Source organism: Lepus europaeus, chromosome 21, assembly GCF_033115175.1.
Source record: "Lepus europaeus isolate LE1 chromosome 21, mLepTim1.pri, whole genome shotgun sequence".
Taxonomy (NCBI): Eukaryota; Metazoa; Chordata; class Mammalia; order Lagomorpha; family Leporidae; genus Lepus; species Lepus europaeus.
Window position 1 is genome coordinate 47,017,509 of NC_084847.1, and position 15,846 is coordinate 47,033,354.

The following is a 15,846-nucleotide window of genomic DNA, read 5'->3' on the forward strand; positions in this document are numbered from 1 at the left end:
CTCCAATGCATTCCCAGGGGCATTAGCAGAGAGCTGGATCAGAAGTGGAGCAGCCAGGATTTGAACCAGTGCTCATATGGGATGCCAGCATTGCAGGTGGCCCCTTAACCCCCTGTGCCACCACACTAGCCCCAGTGCATAAATATTCTTAAATCTATGCATAGTTTTTTTTTCAAAATTCACACTTTCCAAGAACTTTCTGAAGACCCCTTATATACCTAGAGTTTTTACTGACCAAAGTGTCAGACATTCATGAGTGTCTTGGAATATATTCTCCAAGGATTAGGGGGAAGGGAGGACTGTGTACATATCATACAATACTTTATATGTAAATTTATATACATAGTATCTACTACCCAATGCATATGAATAGAAAGGTTTTAAAAAGCCGAACAACAAAATAGCTAAGAAATAGGAAAATGCAAGGAGCAGAAAACCCAGAAACATTCAGCGACCCAGGGAAAGACTTTGCAACAGAATCATGCGAAGAACAGAAACAGTATGGAGTCTGCTGCCACTCCGGCTTCAGCCGCTTCTCCCTTCTCTCAGAAAGAATCAGGGACGGCGAACACTGAAAGCAGAGATGTCTGCATAACGGTACATTTTTGTTACTCAACTAAATTTGATTCATTCGGTTTCCGTCATTTAGTGCTCATGTTCCTAAGCTATCTTTCAGGGCCAAGCATTTGATACAGCGGTGTAAGGTGCCACTGGGCTCCGTGCTGGAGTGCCTGGATCGAATCCTGGTTCCTCCACTTCTGATCTTCCTGTTAACCCACACCCTTGGGAGGCAGCCGGCGATGGCTGAAATACCTTATGGGAGACCCGGATGGAACTCCTGGCTCTGGCTTTGGCCTGGCCCAGACCTGGCTGCTGCAGCCATTTGGGGAGCGAATGTCTTGTCTGTCTGTCTCTCTTTGTGTGCGCACACATGCGTGTGTGTATGTATGTCTCTCAGCCTTTCAAATAAAAAAATGAAAATAAATAAATAGAAATTTAAACTCTGCTTCTCTGTAGGGAGACCTGAACAAGCAGGAGAAGGCATGACGCAGCAATGGCCCTAAAATGGCAACATGGGATACATCAGGGAACTGGGATTCGGAATACGTTTTGTTTCCATCTTTATTATTTCCTACTGGGTGGACATATTGGATTTTTGATTTTTTAAAACATAGGAATATTTGAACAAACCAACATGTGGTCTCTGTGTTATGTCCACAGACAGCACTGCATAGCTCCAGAACATCTTTTATAGCACGGATGATGTGAACAGCAGTCCCTGGAGTTGTGCAGTGTACAGACTGTGCAGCAGTCCGTGGCAGTCCTGGCCGCCTGCTGGCATTTTCCTATGTGTCTTCTTTCTCTTTTAATAACTATTGTTTCTTCTTTTTGTGAAATTAGTGTATATCAGTGGAAATTGGTAAAACAACTCAGAGGACCCCCACACACAAAAGCCTACGTCCCCTTACCAAAGATAACTGCCTTCAAGATTTCTCGACCTGTTCTTCAGTTGCTTCCAAACTAAAAGAGTAGCTAATCCAGTTTTATAGCCCCTAAAGCATTGTAGTCTCAATATTTTTCTCACGTCACTCAAGTTGTGTACACATCATTTGTAATGGCTTCAAAATATTCTAAACTAGGAACCTCTTGGATTTAACTAAACTTCACAAGACATGTTTGCTGCAAAAAAAAATCATTGAGAGACGAACAATTTTACCCTCGAATCTTTGTCCCTATTTCAGATTATTTGCTTGGGGTGCAAGTGGAGGAGAAAGTATGGCTGTCATTAAGCTTTTTAATACACATGGCTCAAATGGCTTTTTAAAAAGCTGGTTTCTATTTGCTGGAGGATATGTGCTTTTTCATATTTTCAAGACCTTGCCTATAAAGGACCAACACATATTCCAAAAATGAATCTTGATTTGTTCGTTAGGAGGGAAAAAAAAAAGGGCTGCCTCAAGGTCTTCACAATTTTACTTTGATTTCTCTCATTCGGAACAAAATTAAAATTTCTGTATGTTTTTGGACCATCTGCGTTTTCTCTTGTGTATGTAAATGACCCTCTTTGCACTTTGTTTTTTGGAGAGGGGTTATTTTGCTATTTAAGTCAATTTTAAATTAGAATCGGTCTCTGGGGCTCATTACATCATAATGGCATCGTCCATTCATCTACAGGACTCACGGCACACACACATGGTTCCCAGACTGGCATTTCATTTCGCTATGTTCGTGATGTCTAGATGATTTTATTCTTTCTGAGACCAAATCCATCATGGCTTCCTTCCATGACTTTCTTTTTTTTAAAAAAGATTTATTTATTTATTTATTTGGAAGGCAGAGTTACAGAGACGCAGAGGCAGAGAGAGAGGTCTTCCATCCACTGGTTCACTCCCCAGATGGCTGCAATGGCCAGAGCCAGGAGCTCCCTCTGGGTCTCCCATGCGGGTACAGGGGCCCAAGGACTTGGGCCATCTTCTATGATTTTCCCAGGCCATAAGCAAGGAGCTGGATAGAAAGTGGAGCAGCTGGGACTCGAACCGGTGCCCATAAGCGATGCCTGCAGGTGGAGGCTTAGCCCACTACGCCACAGCACCGGCCCCACCTTCCACGACTTCCATTCTTAGAAAGCCCTTCCCCATGCAGACAGTAGACTCAACTCCGGGTCTGTGTGCTCTCTGCTTCCTCTCCCACCAAATGCTGCAGTCCATCTGCAGTCTACTCAGAAATATGGAGAGCTGTACTAAGCTCAATTGATTTCTTTTCCAGGAGGGTAGGCAATTTACCCAATTGTCTTAGAAATTATTCACTCCCTGCTATTCTGTTTTTGATGCATCCTTTATATTTGGTCTCACTTTGATGAGTGTATGCACAAAACACATGCTTATACTTTTTTTGTTTAAGATTTACTTATTTATTTATTTGAAAGGTGGAATTACACAGAGAGAAGGAGAGACAGAGAGAGAGAGAGAGAGGTCTTCCATCTGCTGGTTCACTCCCCAACTGGCCACAATTGTTGGAGCTGAGCTGATCCGAAGCCAGGAGCTTCTTCTGGGTCGCCCACACAGGTGCGGGGGCCCAAGGACCTGGGCCATCTTTTACTGCTTTCCCAGGCCATAGCAGAGAGCTGGATCAGAAGTGGAACAGCCAGGACTTGAAACGGCACCCATATGGGATGCCGGCACTGCAGGCAGTGGCTTTGCCCGCTATGCAACAGCGCCAGCCCTATGCTTTTATCTTAAAGAAGAAAAGTCTAGGCAGGTAAGTCCCACTAAAATCTACTCTGCTTCCAAATCAGCTTCCTGCCAATGTGCACCCTGGGAGGCAGTGGTGATGGATCAGGTGGCTGGGCTCCCATCACCCATGTGGGAGACCAGGGTTGAGATCCCAGCTCCCAGCTCTCAGCTCTAGTTCAGTTTGACTGCACCTGTTGCAGGCATTTGGAGAATGAACCAGCAAATAAGAGCATGTTCTCTCTCTCTGTCTCTCTCTCTCTGTCTCTCTCTTTTATTTCTACCTCTCCAATACATAAATAAAAACTTAAAAACAATGGAAGCATCTACCTCTCAAATACATAAAAAAATAATGGAAGCAACACAATTGTTGTTCTTTATCAAAGTACAGAACACACAGAAGTGGAATTACACGCAGCCATGAATAAGGGATCCAAAAGTGTCGATGACATGGGCCGGCGCCACGGCTCAATAGGCTAATCCTCCGCCTTGCGGCGCCGGCACACCGGGTTCTAGTCCCGGTCGGGGCACCGATCCTGTCCCGGTTGCCCCTCTTCCAGGCCAGCTCTCTGCTGTGGCCAGGGAGTGCAGTGGAGGATGGCCCAAGTGCTTGGGCCCTGCACCCCATGGGAGACCAGGAGAAGCACCTGGCCTGCCATCGGATCAGCGCGGTGCGCCGGCCGCAGCGCGCCTACCGCGGCGGCCATTGGAGGGTGAACCAATGGCAAAGGAAGACCTTTCTCTCTGTCTCTCTCTCTCACTGTCCACTCTGCCTGTCAAAAAAAAAAAAAAAAAAAAGTGTCGATGACATGGAAAATACTCTCTGTATCTTACTGAGTAAAGTTTCCAATTAGTAGGCATCGTGAACAGCATGTCTTAGTAAATGTGTGTGTGTGCGTGTGTGTGTGTAAATACAGAGTGAAGAAGAGCATACATCAAAATCTATATCCATGGGCCTGGCACTGTGGTGCAGTGGGTTAAAGCCCTGGCCTGAAGCGCCAGCATCCCATATGGGCGCTGGTTCGAGTCCCGGCTGTTCCACTTCCCATCCAGCTCTCTGCTGTAGCCTGGGAAAGCAGTAGAAGATGGCCCAAATCCTTGGGCCCCTGCACCTGCGTGGGAGAACTGGAAGAAGCTCCTGGCTCCTGGCTTTGGATCGGCCCAGGTCCGGTCATTGCGACCAATTGGGGAGTGAACCATTGGATGGAAGACCTCTCTCTCTCTCTCTCTCTCTGCCTCTCCTCTCTCAGGGTAACTCTGATTTTCAAATAAATAAATCTTTAAAAAAAATAAAATAAATCTATATCCTACCCACCTCTGGCATCACAATGCCCACCTCCAACCCCAGAGTCATGACCTAGAAGCTCTATGACCTTAGGTCAGTCAAGCATTTTCTAAGGCTCAGCTTTTTCTTATCAACAAAATGGAAATAATACTGCTACCTCACAAGGTGAAGATGAAGTGCATTCATACATGCAAAACACTTAGAAGGGTGCCAGGCATATTTGAAATCACTCAATAAATATTCCTGACTGCTATTATTATTATTTCTAACATTTTCAAAAAGGCATACTTTATGATTTTTTTTGGAACAAGAAGCAAAATCCACTTGTTTGGCTGTTCAGAAAAATGATGGATCTCATCCTGGAAAATCTGAGAGCCTGTCTGGCCTCGGACAATAGCTGGTCTCAGCCCATTGGTAAGCAGTGGAAGCTCCGGTCCCTGCCTCTGTTTATGCCCAACTTCCTGCTCAATGGCTACACAGACAGGTCCCAGGGAAAGGCAGAGTCAAATGTCCCACACACAGCTCATCACCCAGGATTTCTCAGACAGAAAAGCCTGCCACCACCTTTTGTCCTTGTCTGGGACCAGATATTTAAGACATTAGCCCCCAAGCCGCAGTGGCTTTGCTGCCAGGCCCTGGACCACCCACCCCCACCCCCTTCCTCTCTACCAGCAAACACTCACTGAATGAATGAATGAGTACATGAACCAGTGGCTCCACTTCCCTCCAGCAAATCAACCCCCTGGCCCCCGGAGCAGCAACCCGAACGGCGAGCGCGCACGGGCTCCGTTACCTCCCCGTATGCAATGGTGTTGTTGTATCTTCTCATTTCTGGGTACACGTGGTCCAGGTACCACTGGAAGTTCTTACACTTCAAGCTCTTCCTTAATGCTCTTCTTTCGGAGACGTCGCCGATGTCGATCCCTGGATTCTGCAGGAAGAGAGACGCACGGGGGTGTTAGTGACAGGGAGATCTGTCCAGGGGACGTCCCCCTCAGGGACACCTTCCAGGGGATCATTTTATTCTTTTTCTCCCAAAGATTTATTTAGCTTTGGAAAGTCAGAGTTACCGAGAGAGAGAGAGAGACACAGCGAGAGCGAGAGAGAGCATCCATCGGCTCATTGTTTCCCCAGATGGCTGCAACAGCCAGGGCTGGGCCAGACTGAGTCAGGAGCAAGAAGCTTCTCGAAGGTCTCCCACATGGGTGCAGGGGCCAGAGTACTTGGGCTGTCTTCTGCCACTGCTTTCCCAGGAGCATCAGCAGGGAGCTGGCTGGGAAGCGGTACAGCTGGGACTCAAAGTGGCGTGCATATGGGATGCTGGCGTTACAGCCGGTGACTTTACCTGCTGCCCCACCATGCCACACCCCCCCCCCCCCATCAAGAGACAATCTTAAGCCCTGTGAGCTTCCTGGGAAGGTTGGATTAAGGGGCCATCCAGACCAGGGTAGGGAGACCTTCTTCCTGGAGCAGCCCCATCCTCCCCATCAGTGCCGATGGGTTCCTGGGGTGGGGAGAGGGAGGTTGAAGAACTACATTCTCAGCTTCTTCTCACCCCCATGTCCTCAGTAATGATCTGAGCCAATTACTAGAGGAATTATTCGAAGAAGACACGAGAGTAAGTGCCTGGACCCGGTCTCCTGTCTTCCTGTTCTCTCTATGTGTAATTTTGCCCCGTGTTGGCTCTTTGTGAAGTTCATTATATGCAGAAGGGAACATAATTTTCCATTGCAAAGCTTGTAATGATGTTCTAATGAATAATTCACTCCGCTCTTACAGAAATGAACCTGCGCTGGGCTGCTGAGAGCTGACAGGGAGAAATAAAGTATCTGGAGTGTGACTCCTCACTCTCCGTCACAGGATGGCCAGGAACCAGTGCACACAGGAAGCTCACAGGGCTCCGAGGCACAGCCAGGTGGGCGTTCTGCAGGCCGGGGAAGAGAGTCTGAATCACCTCATTAACATCTCTCCAACAGCAAAGCAGATCGCTTTGAATGTCAAACTTAGTACAATTCAAAGGCAAACCTGAGCAACGAATTCTTTGTTTGAATAGACCTCGCGTGGTTAATGAAAATGGCCAGAAGCGTGGTAGGGTCCCACTGGCAATCAATGGGGGGCAGTAAGACAATGGATACCTCTTGTCTATGGATTTCGCATCCCACCCTGTCAGTTACCTGAGGTCAACCATGGCTCTAAAACACCACGTGGAAAATTCCAGAAATAAACACTCTGTAAATTTTAAACAACTTGTTGCAGTATGTTGTGATAATTGTACTATTTTATTAGTAGTTATTATTGTTTTTTTAAAGATTTATTTACTTTACTTAAAAGGCAGAGCTATAGAGAGGCAGAGACAGACAGAAATACAGGTCTTCCATACGCTGGTTCACTCCCTAAATGGCCACAATGGCCACAGCTGGGCTGATTCGAAGCTGGAGCCAGGAGCTTCCACCGGGTCTCCCATGTGGGTGCAGTGATCCAAGGACTTGGGCCATCTTCTACTGCTTTCCTGGGCCATAAGTAGAAAGCTGGATGGGAAGAAGAGCAGCCGGGACTTGAACCAGCGGCCATATCTAATGTCGGCACTGCAGGTGGTGGCTTTACCTGCTATGCCACAGGGCCAGCCCCAGAAGTTATTACTGTTAACCTCTTCTGTTGTCTAATTTGCAAGTTAAACTTGATCACAGGTACATAAGTAGGTATAGGGAAAGCCATAAAATATACAGGTTGACTATGCCTTATTTGAAGTGCAATGTGGTCAATGCACCTGCCAAGGTTGTTAGGAGAATTAAATGAGATAGTGTGATAAGGAACTTATCAAGTACCTGAAACATGAGCAAGAACCCCAAAAAGCTGCAGGAAAACATAAAATGATGAGCAATCTATGTGTGGATTTCAATTGTTCTGCACCAAAAATGAACATTCAGATGACCATAACGAAGCCAGGATGAACAAAATCAGAACCTTCTCATGTTTGCAAGTGGGCTGACTGAGAGCTTTCTACTGGGCCAATGTCCAAGCAAAGCAGGGCTTCGGGTATCTGTGAACGCCTCCGGACCCATGCAGGATTTTGCAAACGTGAGTGTCATTCCAGGGAAGAACCATGCACGGGCTCACGACCTGTGACCTGTGACCGCCAGGCAGTAAGGGTGGCGGGGACGCACTGCCGGGCCCTACCTCCAGCGGCAGGTTCCACGCGATGTACACGTGAGACTTGTAGTCGTCCATCCAGACCTCAGCCACCCGGAGGGCGTTCCTCTTGGTGTAGAAGCCGATGTTGCTGTTGTATGGCTTCTTCTTGCGCTCGATGTGGGCCACCCGTGAGCAAGGCAGGACCTCCATGCTGCCTCCGCACAGCCACACCTGGGGGCACAGACAGACACGAGGGTTCAGCCAACTCGCCTTGAGTGAGGGATAACACAGGGGATGTCAGGATAGGTTTGTTCTCGCAGTGCAGCATGGCCTAATCTGACTTAAACACACAAGAAGGAGGGTTTAAGAACATTCTTTAAAAATCTTTATTTAGTTAGTTTTAATTTTATTTGAAAGGCAGATAGAGAGAGAGAGAGAGAGAGAGAGAGAGAATCTTCCACCCACTTGATTCATTCTCCAAATGCCTACAGCATCCAGGGCTGGCCAGACAAGAGCTGGGACCCAAGTGCTTGGGCTATCACCAGCTGCAGTCCAGATCCAAGGCGCCAATGCCTGGGGTGCGGCCAAGCTCAGTGCACGTAGTGATTAGGAGTGGAAGGAAAAGGGAGAAGGGGCTGAGCTGGGTCCTGGGGCAGAGTGACAGGGAAAGGGACACACACACACACACACACAGATCCCCCATCTGTTGGTTCACTCCCCAAATAGCTATAATATCCAGGGCTGGACCAGGCCAAATCCAGGAGCTAGGAATTCCATCCAGGTCTCCCATAGCAAGAATCCAGGCACTTGGGCCCTCTTCCACTGCCTTCCCAGGTTCATTAACAGCGAGTTGTTAGTAGTAAGAAGAGCAGCCAGGACTGGAATCAGCCCTCGGACACAGGATGCCAGTGTCACAAGCGGCAGCTTAACCAGCTGTGCCAACACTGGCCCTGACACTGAACCTCTTAACCAAGAGGGAGATGCTGTGTGGGGCTTCAGACAGGTATCTCAGAAGGCCTAGCCAGGGTGGCAGGGATAGTGGCTTCCTACCCTGGGTTCTGCAGTGTAGACCAACACAGAGCCGCCGTGCCCTTTTGGAAAGGGGCAGGGGGCTTTCACACTGCTGGGAGTCTTGAGGGTACACTGATCTCTTGGGGCCAGCAAGCCCCCAGTGTGAATCACAAGGGGCAGTGTTGGCCCGAAGGATCCCACAGTGACATCATCAGTGCCTGAGCGCACACCTGCTTTCATCCCACCTGCCCAGCCTCCATCTACAGCTCAATCTGTCACCTCCAGTGACACAGACTGCCTTTGGAGTCCCAAGGGTGAGCAACCAGCAGCAGATTCGGTGAGACTGAAAATGACACCAGAGGGCAGCTCGAGCTGCAAAGCACTCTGGGAACACCCGAGAGACGCAGCAACTCAAAGCTACAATATATGGAAAGGAAGAGGAAATACATGTACCCCAATGACCTCATTAAATCCTTACAGAAGAGGAAACGGAGGGTGAGAGAGGTAGAGGAAGTTGCTCAAAAGGGGGGAGCTTGAACCCCAACATCAGCCTCACAGGACAGCAGCAGGCCAGTCCTCACTACTCCTGCAGTCCAAGAGGGCAGAGCGACAGCCCACTGGCCTGCAGCATTCCTTAGCTCCATGGAGAGGGGTGGGGACCTGTAAGAGACAGAGCCTTGTGGAGTGTGATTAAGTCATCAGGGGCATTGCTCTCAGCATGGACAATGCAGAGGTGACGGAAGTGGTGGCACAGTGCCACACCAGCACCCCCAGAGTGCCGGTTGGAGTCCCAGCTCTTCCACCTCCAACCCATCTTCCTGCTAACGCATCCTGGGAGGGAGCCGATGACAGCCAAGAAGTTGGGTCCCTGTCACCCATGTGAGAGATCAGGATGGAGTTCTGGGCTCCCAGCTTTGGCCTGGTGCAGCCATTTGGGGAGTGAGCCAGCTGAGGGAAGACCCTCTCTCTCTTTCTCTCTCTGCCTTTCAAATAAATAAACGGATTAAAAGAATTTAATATTTTATAATTTAATTCAAATAAATAAATGGATTAAATGGATTTAAAAGAATGGATTCATGTAGTTCTCTTGGGACCTTGGTTATTTCTCTCGAGTAAGTCATTATCAAGCTAAGCCCACCCCCCTGTGTTTGCCCTCTCTTGCAACATGGCCATGTTCTTTTTTGTTTCTCTGCTACCACGTGACACAGCCAATAGGGCCCTCATCAGAGGCTGAATAAAGCAATCTGCTTAGTTCTGGAGTTTCAGTCTCCAATGCTGAGAGCTAAATAAGCCTTGGGGACTTTGTAAACGACAGACAATGGACAAGCTGTGTAGAACTGAGGGGATAGGCAGGGTCTACCCTTGGCAAGGGCTTGTGGGCTGAGTTTAGGAAATCGGTCTTTGTTCTACCACAAAGGCATGGAAGGACTGGGGTTTGAAAAGCTTGTAGTGTAGAAAACAGATCAGCAGCAAGAAGAAGGGAGAAGTCAGTAGATCTGGCTGGGAAATACAATAGGAAGAGACACTGGATGGATTTATCAATTTATTTGAAACAGAAAGAAAGGCACAGACATACAGAGAGAGTAAGCACTCCATCCTCTGGTTCACTCTCCAAATGTCTGCAATGGCCAGGGCTGGGCCAAGGCCAATGCTAGCCAGGGAAGGCCACCCAGGTCTCCTATCTGGGTGGTGGGAACCCAGTGACCTGAACCCCTCACTGCTGCCTCGCAAGGGCTACATTAGCAGGAAGCTGGAGTTAGCAGAAAGAGTGAAAAATGGAACTCAGATACTCTGACGTAGGATGTGGGTATTTTACTGGGCCCCCTGACCCCAAGGCCAAACACTTACCTCTACCAAGAGATTTTTTTTAAGATTTATTTATTTACTTGAAAATCAAAGTTATATATAGAGAGAAGGAGAGGCAGAGAGAGAGAGAGAGAGAGAGCGAGCGAGAGAGAGGTGTTCCATCTGTTGGTTCACTCCCCAATTGGCCACAACGGCTGGAGCTATGCCCATCCAAAGCCAGGAGCCAGGAGCTTCTTCCAGGTCTCCCACACAGGTGCAGGGGCCCAAGGACTTGGGCCATCTTCTACTGCTTTCCCAGGCCACAGCAGAGAGCTGGATCGGAATTGGAGCAGCCAGGACTAGAACTGGCGCCCATATGGGATGCTGGCACTGCAGGTGACAGCTTTACCTGCTACACCACAGCACTGGCTCTCCCCTCAACAGATTTTTAAGAGGCAAAATCATCAGGAATGGATTGGATGTGGTTGGCAGAGAGAAGGGTTGAGAATGACTCCCATCATCAAACAAGGCCAAAGTGGGCATTTCCAGAACTGGACATCACCTGGTTGAGGGGCTCCAGGGGCGACCCTGATGTTTCCCCCAAAGTCCTTCCTTCAAGGGCTGGAGGGAAAAGCTGGCATGGCTCATGGGTTCCCAAACCTGGCCGTGTCTCCACATCACCAAGGGAGCTCTCTAAAGTGACCAATGTCTGGAGCCCACCCCAGACCCATGAACCCCACTCCCACGGTACAAAGCTGAGACACTGGCAGGTGCCATACAGTTCCCCTCTGTGATGTGATGTGATAGCTACGTCGGGGAAACCACAAACCTGGAAGACTTTTAGTATCTTTTCCATGGCTGGAAGTTCATGACTCTGTTTTATAGAGGCAGAAAGGAATTAAGCAAGGGATATGCCCTGCCAATGCCTACACAGCTGGATGAAGGTTCCGGGGTCTTCCAGAAAGAGGCATGGGCATCCGATGACCTGGGTACTGCACTACCCTGGTCACACTCTCCGCTGGGTCTCTGTCACCAAGAGCTGGGGAGGAAAGTGAGGGAGGTTGAGGCTGCCACCTTGGTGGAAGTGAGGAGAGGGGTGGAAGAGGCCAACAAGTCAATGCCAATGCTACTGGCTGGCTGATGGTGACCATTCTCTCAGACTGTGGGCTCTAGATATTTTTGATCTGTTTCAAATTTGTAAAGGGCACCCTCTCTAGTATGTTCACTGTACATTTAAAAAAAATGTTTATTTTAAAGGCAGAGTTATAGCAAGAGAGACAGACAGCAAGACCTTCCATCCGCTGGTTCACTCCCCAAATGGCTTAAATGGCCGGAACCAGGCTGACCCAAAGTCAGGAGCCAGGAGATTCTTCCTGGTCTCCCACATGGGTGCAGGGGTTCAGGCACTTGGGCCATCTTCCGTTGCTTTCCCAGGCGCATTAACAGGGAGCTGGATCAGAAGTGGAGCAGCCAGGACTTGAACTGGCACCCCCATGGGGTGTCAACCTTGCAAGCAGTAGCTTTACCCACTACACCACAGTGCTGGCCCCATGCTTTACTCCTTTTTAAATCATGCGCATACACTACTATGCCACTGACATTCAGTGTCTTTGAGAGATTACTTCTAGCAGCCTCTATAGATGGTGAAATCCGTGGGTGCTCAAGTTCTTTATGTAAAATGGTGTAGTGTTTGCATAGAACCTACACATATCATCCCATATACTTTAAATCATCTCTAGGTGGTGGATTATACCTAATGCAATGGAAATGCTCTGTAAACAGCTGTTCTACTGTATTGGTTAGGGAGCCATGACAAAGAAAAAAAAGTCTGTACGTGCTCAGTACAGACACAAAGTAAAAATACTTACACTTTCAGGGCCAGCGCTATGGTATACTGGGTAAAGCTGCCCCCTGCAGTGCCGGCATCCCATGTGGGCACTGGTTCAAGTCCCAGCTGCTCCACTTCTGATCCTGCTATGGCCTGGGAAAGCAGTAGGAGATGGTCCAAGTCCTTGGGCCCCTGCACCCACATGGGAGACCCGGAGGAGGCTCCCGTCTCCTGGCTTTCGATCAGTTCATATCTGGCCCATTGCAGCCAATTGGGGAGTGAACCAGCAGATGGAAAATACCTCTCTCTCTCTCTCCCTCTCTCTCTCTCTCTCTCTCTCTCTCTCTCTCTCTCTCTCTCTCTCTCTCTCTCTGCCTCTCCTCTCTCTGTGTAACTCTGACCTTCAAGTAAACAAATAAATCTTAGAAAAAAAACATACACTTTCAATCCAGAGACAGAACCTTTGGTTCTTGCATTTTATATGGGAAAAGTAACAGGAATACAGAAACTCAAAAACTATATAAAAATGTAAGCGCTAAAATATTCCTCTTGTACCCTCAATGGGTGTTCTAGTGAATCCCACTTTGGAAACCACAGTCCTAAGAGTAAGTCGGGGGGGTCTCACCTACTTTCACAAAATTCTAATAGTCAAGGTACGGTCTTAACCCATGATGTTCAGAAAACAGCTGCTTCTCCAATCAGCAGGAAGTATCACTCAGGAGTTAAGTAGATTTTTAGCTGAAGTAATACAGTGAGAGCATTCAGCTGTGTCATTAGACCGTGAATGAGGGCACGATTACCGGAAATCCACTTTGCTGGAGATCTTCACCACCTGCTTGGGATGATTCTGGAAAGAATCTGGATGCTGGTATAGGGGGAGCCATGGGGCTTCCCTCCCCATGTCCTGGTGACTGGTAAACCAGAGAGCAACACAGACGCCTTCTTCAGCACTCCCCTCCTCCCCTAGCCACCAGCCAATCCATCACCAAGTCCCGCCATGACACTCCCTAACTGTGGCTCAACTCCATCTTCTTCCCTCCTTATGCATTGTGACCCCCAGACTGCTCCTTCCCCCACCATCAGCCCGGTCCAAGCTCCCACCATTGGTCATCCAGACCATGGCCACCGCCTCCATCCAGACTCTACCCAATGTGACCTCCACTCAGAGTCTTGCTCATGCCACGCCCCAGTGCCACACTGGCTCTCACCACTCTGAAAACAAAGTCCAGCACCTTCATGTGGACCTCAAGGCCTTGAAGCAGCTCCCCTCCTCCAACCCCAGACCATGCTCTGCAGCTACTCCAACCCCACCAGCCTTCTTCTTATCCTTCCACGTGCCACACTGCTGCCTGGGTTACCCTCTCCCAACCTGCCTCAGACTCCAGCCTTCTGCTCCGGCATCACTTGCTCAGGGGAAGCCCAGAGGAAACCAAAGCCTCCTATTACATGCTTGTGTGGTGCACATCACAGCTGTAAGTTCTAAGTTTTATTTATTTGAAAGGCAGAATTAGAGAGAGAGCGAGAGAGAGAGCGCTTCCATCAGTTAGCTCATTCTCCAAATGGCCGCAATGGCAAAGGCTGGGCCAGCTCAAAGCCAGGAGCCAGGAGCTTCTTCTGGGTCTCCCACGTGGGTGGCAGGGACACAAGTACTGGGGAATCTTCCACTGCTTTCCCAGGCCATGAGCAGGGAGCTGGACTGGAAGTGGAGCAGCCAGGACTCGAACTGGAGCCCATAGGGGATGTTGGTGTTGCAGGCGGCGGCTTTACCCACCGTGCCAAGATGCACGCCACACAGCTGTGGTTTTGCGAGTGTGTCGGCACGTGGGTGTGTGAGTTGGGGGGGGGAGGCAAGTGGTGTGGGGCATGCCTGGAGTTGTGTGAAGAGGCACTGCAGAGAGCAGCAAGGGAGTTCAGGTCGCAACTAGGCAATTACCACCAGCAAGACTTGAGTCTGCAAGAGCATAGGAGAGGCTGTGGACCATTCGTTGGCAAACCGTCCAGTGGATCATAGAGAAGATGCAAAGTAAGGAGTGAGGCGGCTCAGAGGACCACAGGCTGGGGTGGCCCCTCAGGTTTGGCTGAAGAGGGGGACCTGGTGGGCTGTGGCTCTATTTATTTTTAAACAAAGAAAAAGTGCACCTGCAGGGTACCTTCCGTGGTTGTTAGTAGTATACTCACTGTTGTGCAACCATCACCACAATCCAACTTAAACACTTTTTAAAAAATATTGTATTTATTTATTTGAGAGGTTACAGACAGTGAGAGGAAGAGACAGAGAGAAAGGTCTTCCTTCCACTGGCTCACTCCCCAAATGGCCGCAATGGCCGGAGCTGAGTCAATCCAAAGCCAAGAACCGGGAACTTCTTCCAGGTCTCCCATGTGGGTGCAGGGCCCAAGCACTTGGGCCATGCTATTCTGCTTTCCCAGGCCATAGCAGAGAGCTGGATCAGAAAAGGAGCAGTCGGGACTAGAACCGGTGCCCATATGGGATGCTGGCACCACAGGCAGAGGATTAACCTACTGCGCCACAGTGCTGCCCCCTAGACACTTTTCATCCTCTGATTAGAAACCCCATACCAGTCACATCCCAGTGTCTTTCTCTTCTCCCTGCCCCCATACCCCAGCCCTAGGCAATCCACTTCATTTCTATATGTTTGCTGTTTCTGGAGGAAGAGGCAACATACAGTAAGTATTCCTTGTGGTTAGTGCAATGTCTTCTTTTTAATGTCTATTTATTTTGATCTACTTAAAAGGGGGGGGGGGGTAAAGAGAGAGAGAGAGAAATCTCCCACCTGCTGGTATACTCCCCAAATGCTCACAACATTCAAGGTTGGGCCAGGCTAAACCAGGAGCCAAGAACTCCATCCCAGTCTGCCATGTAGGTGTCCGGGACCCAAGTACTGGAGGCAGCACCTGCTACCTCCCAGGAAGCATCAGCAGAAAGCTGGAGCAGACGCAGAGACGGGTTGGCATGTGGATCAGCAGGCTAACCCACTGCTTGCAATACCACCGTCCCTTTTCAGTGCACTGGTTTGAGTCCTGGCTGCTCCATTTCTGATCCAACTCCCTGTGAATGTGCCTGGAAAAGCAACAGAAAATGGCCCCAAGTACATGGGTCCTTGTCACCTAGGTGGGAGACCAGGATAGAGTTCCAGGTTCCTGGCTTTGGCCTGGCCGAGCCCTGGCTGTTGTAGCTATTTGGGGAGTGAGCCAGTGGATCAAAGATCTCTCTCTCTCTCTCTCTGCCTTTCAAATAAATAAAATAAATTTTCACTAAAATAAAACAGAAACAAACCAAAAAAACAGCAGAGGTGCCAGAAGTGCGTGTTTGGGATGAAGGTGTCCCACATGGTGACTCCACGGCCACACCACAACGCCTGCCTCCAGCATGGCTTCCAGCTTCATCAGTGCTGTGGCTTGTTGTCACCGTTGCATGCCTTCCTACAGCTTAATAGTATCCCATCATACGGAGGTACCACATTCTGTTTACCCATTCATCAGTCGGTGGGCATTTGGGCTGTTTGTTGTTTCCTCATTAGCTGAGGCCGTAGGGGAAAATGAAGCTGTATTCCCGA

At 49.1% G+C, this 15,846-nt stretch overlaps 1 protein-coding gene across 1 annotated transcript in view; it reads right to left on the reverse strand.

The window, feature by feature from the left end:
- The window catches only part of GALNT17 (polypeptide N-acetylgalactosaminyltransferase 17), a 507,972-nt gene that overhangs the window by 33,968 nt on the left and 458,158 nt on the right, over window positions 1–15,846 (reverse strand). The window contains exons 7-8 of the mRNA XM_062179837.1: window positions 7,693–7,878; window positions 5,309–5,446 (exon numbers count right to left, since the gene is read on the reverse strand). Of these exons, the coding sequence (XP_062035821.1) occupies window positions 5,309–5,446; window positions 7,693–7,878 (324 nt within the window). The remainder of the gene's footprint in view (window positions 1–5,308; window positions 5,447–7,692; window positions 7,879–15,846) is intronic.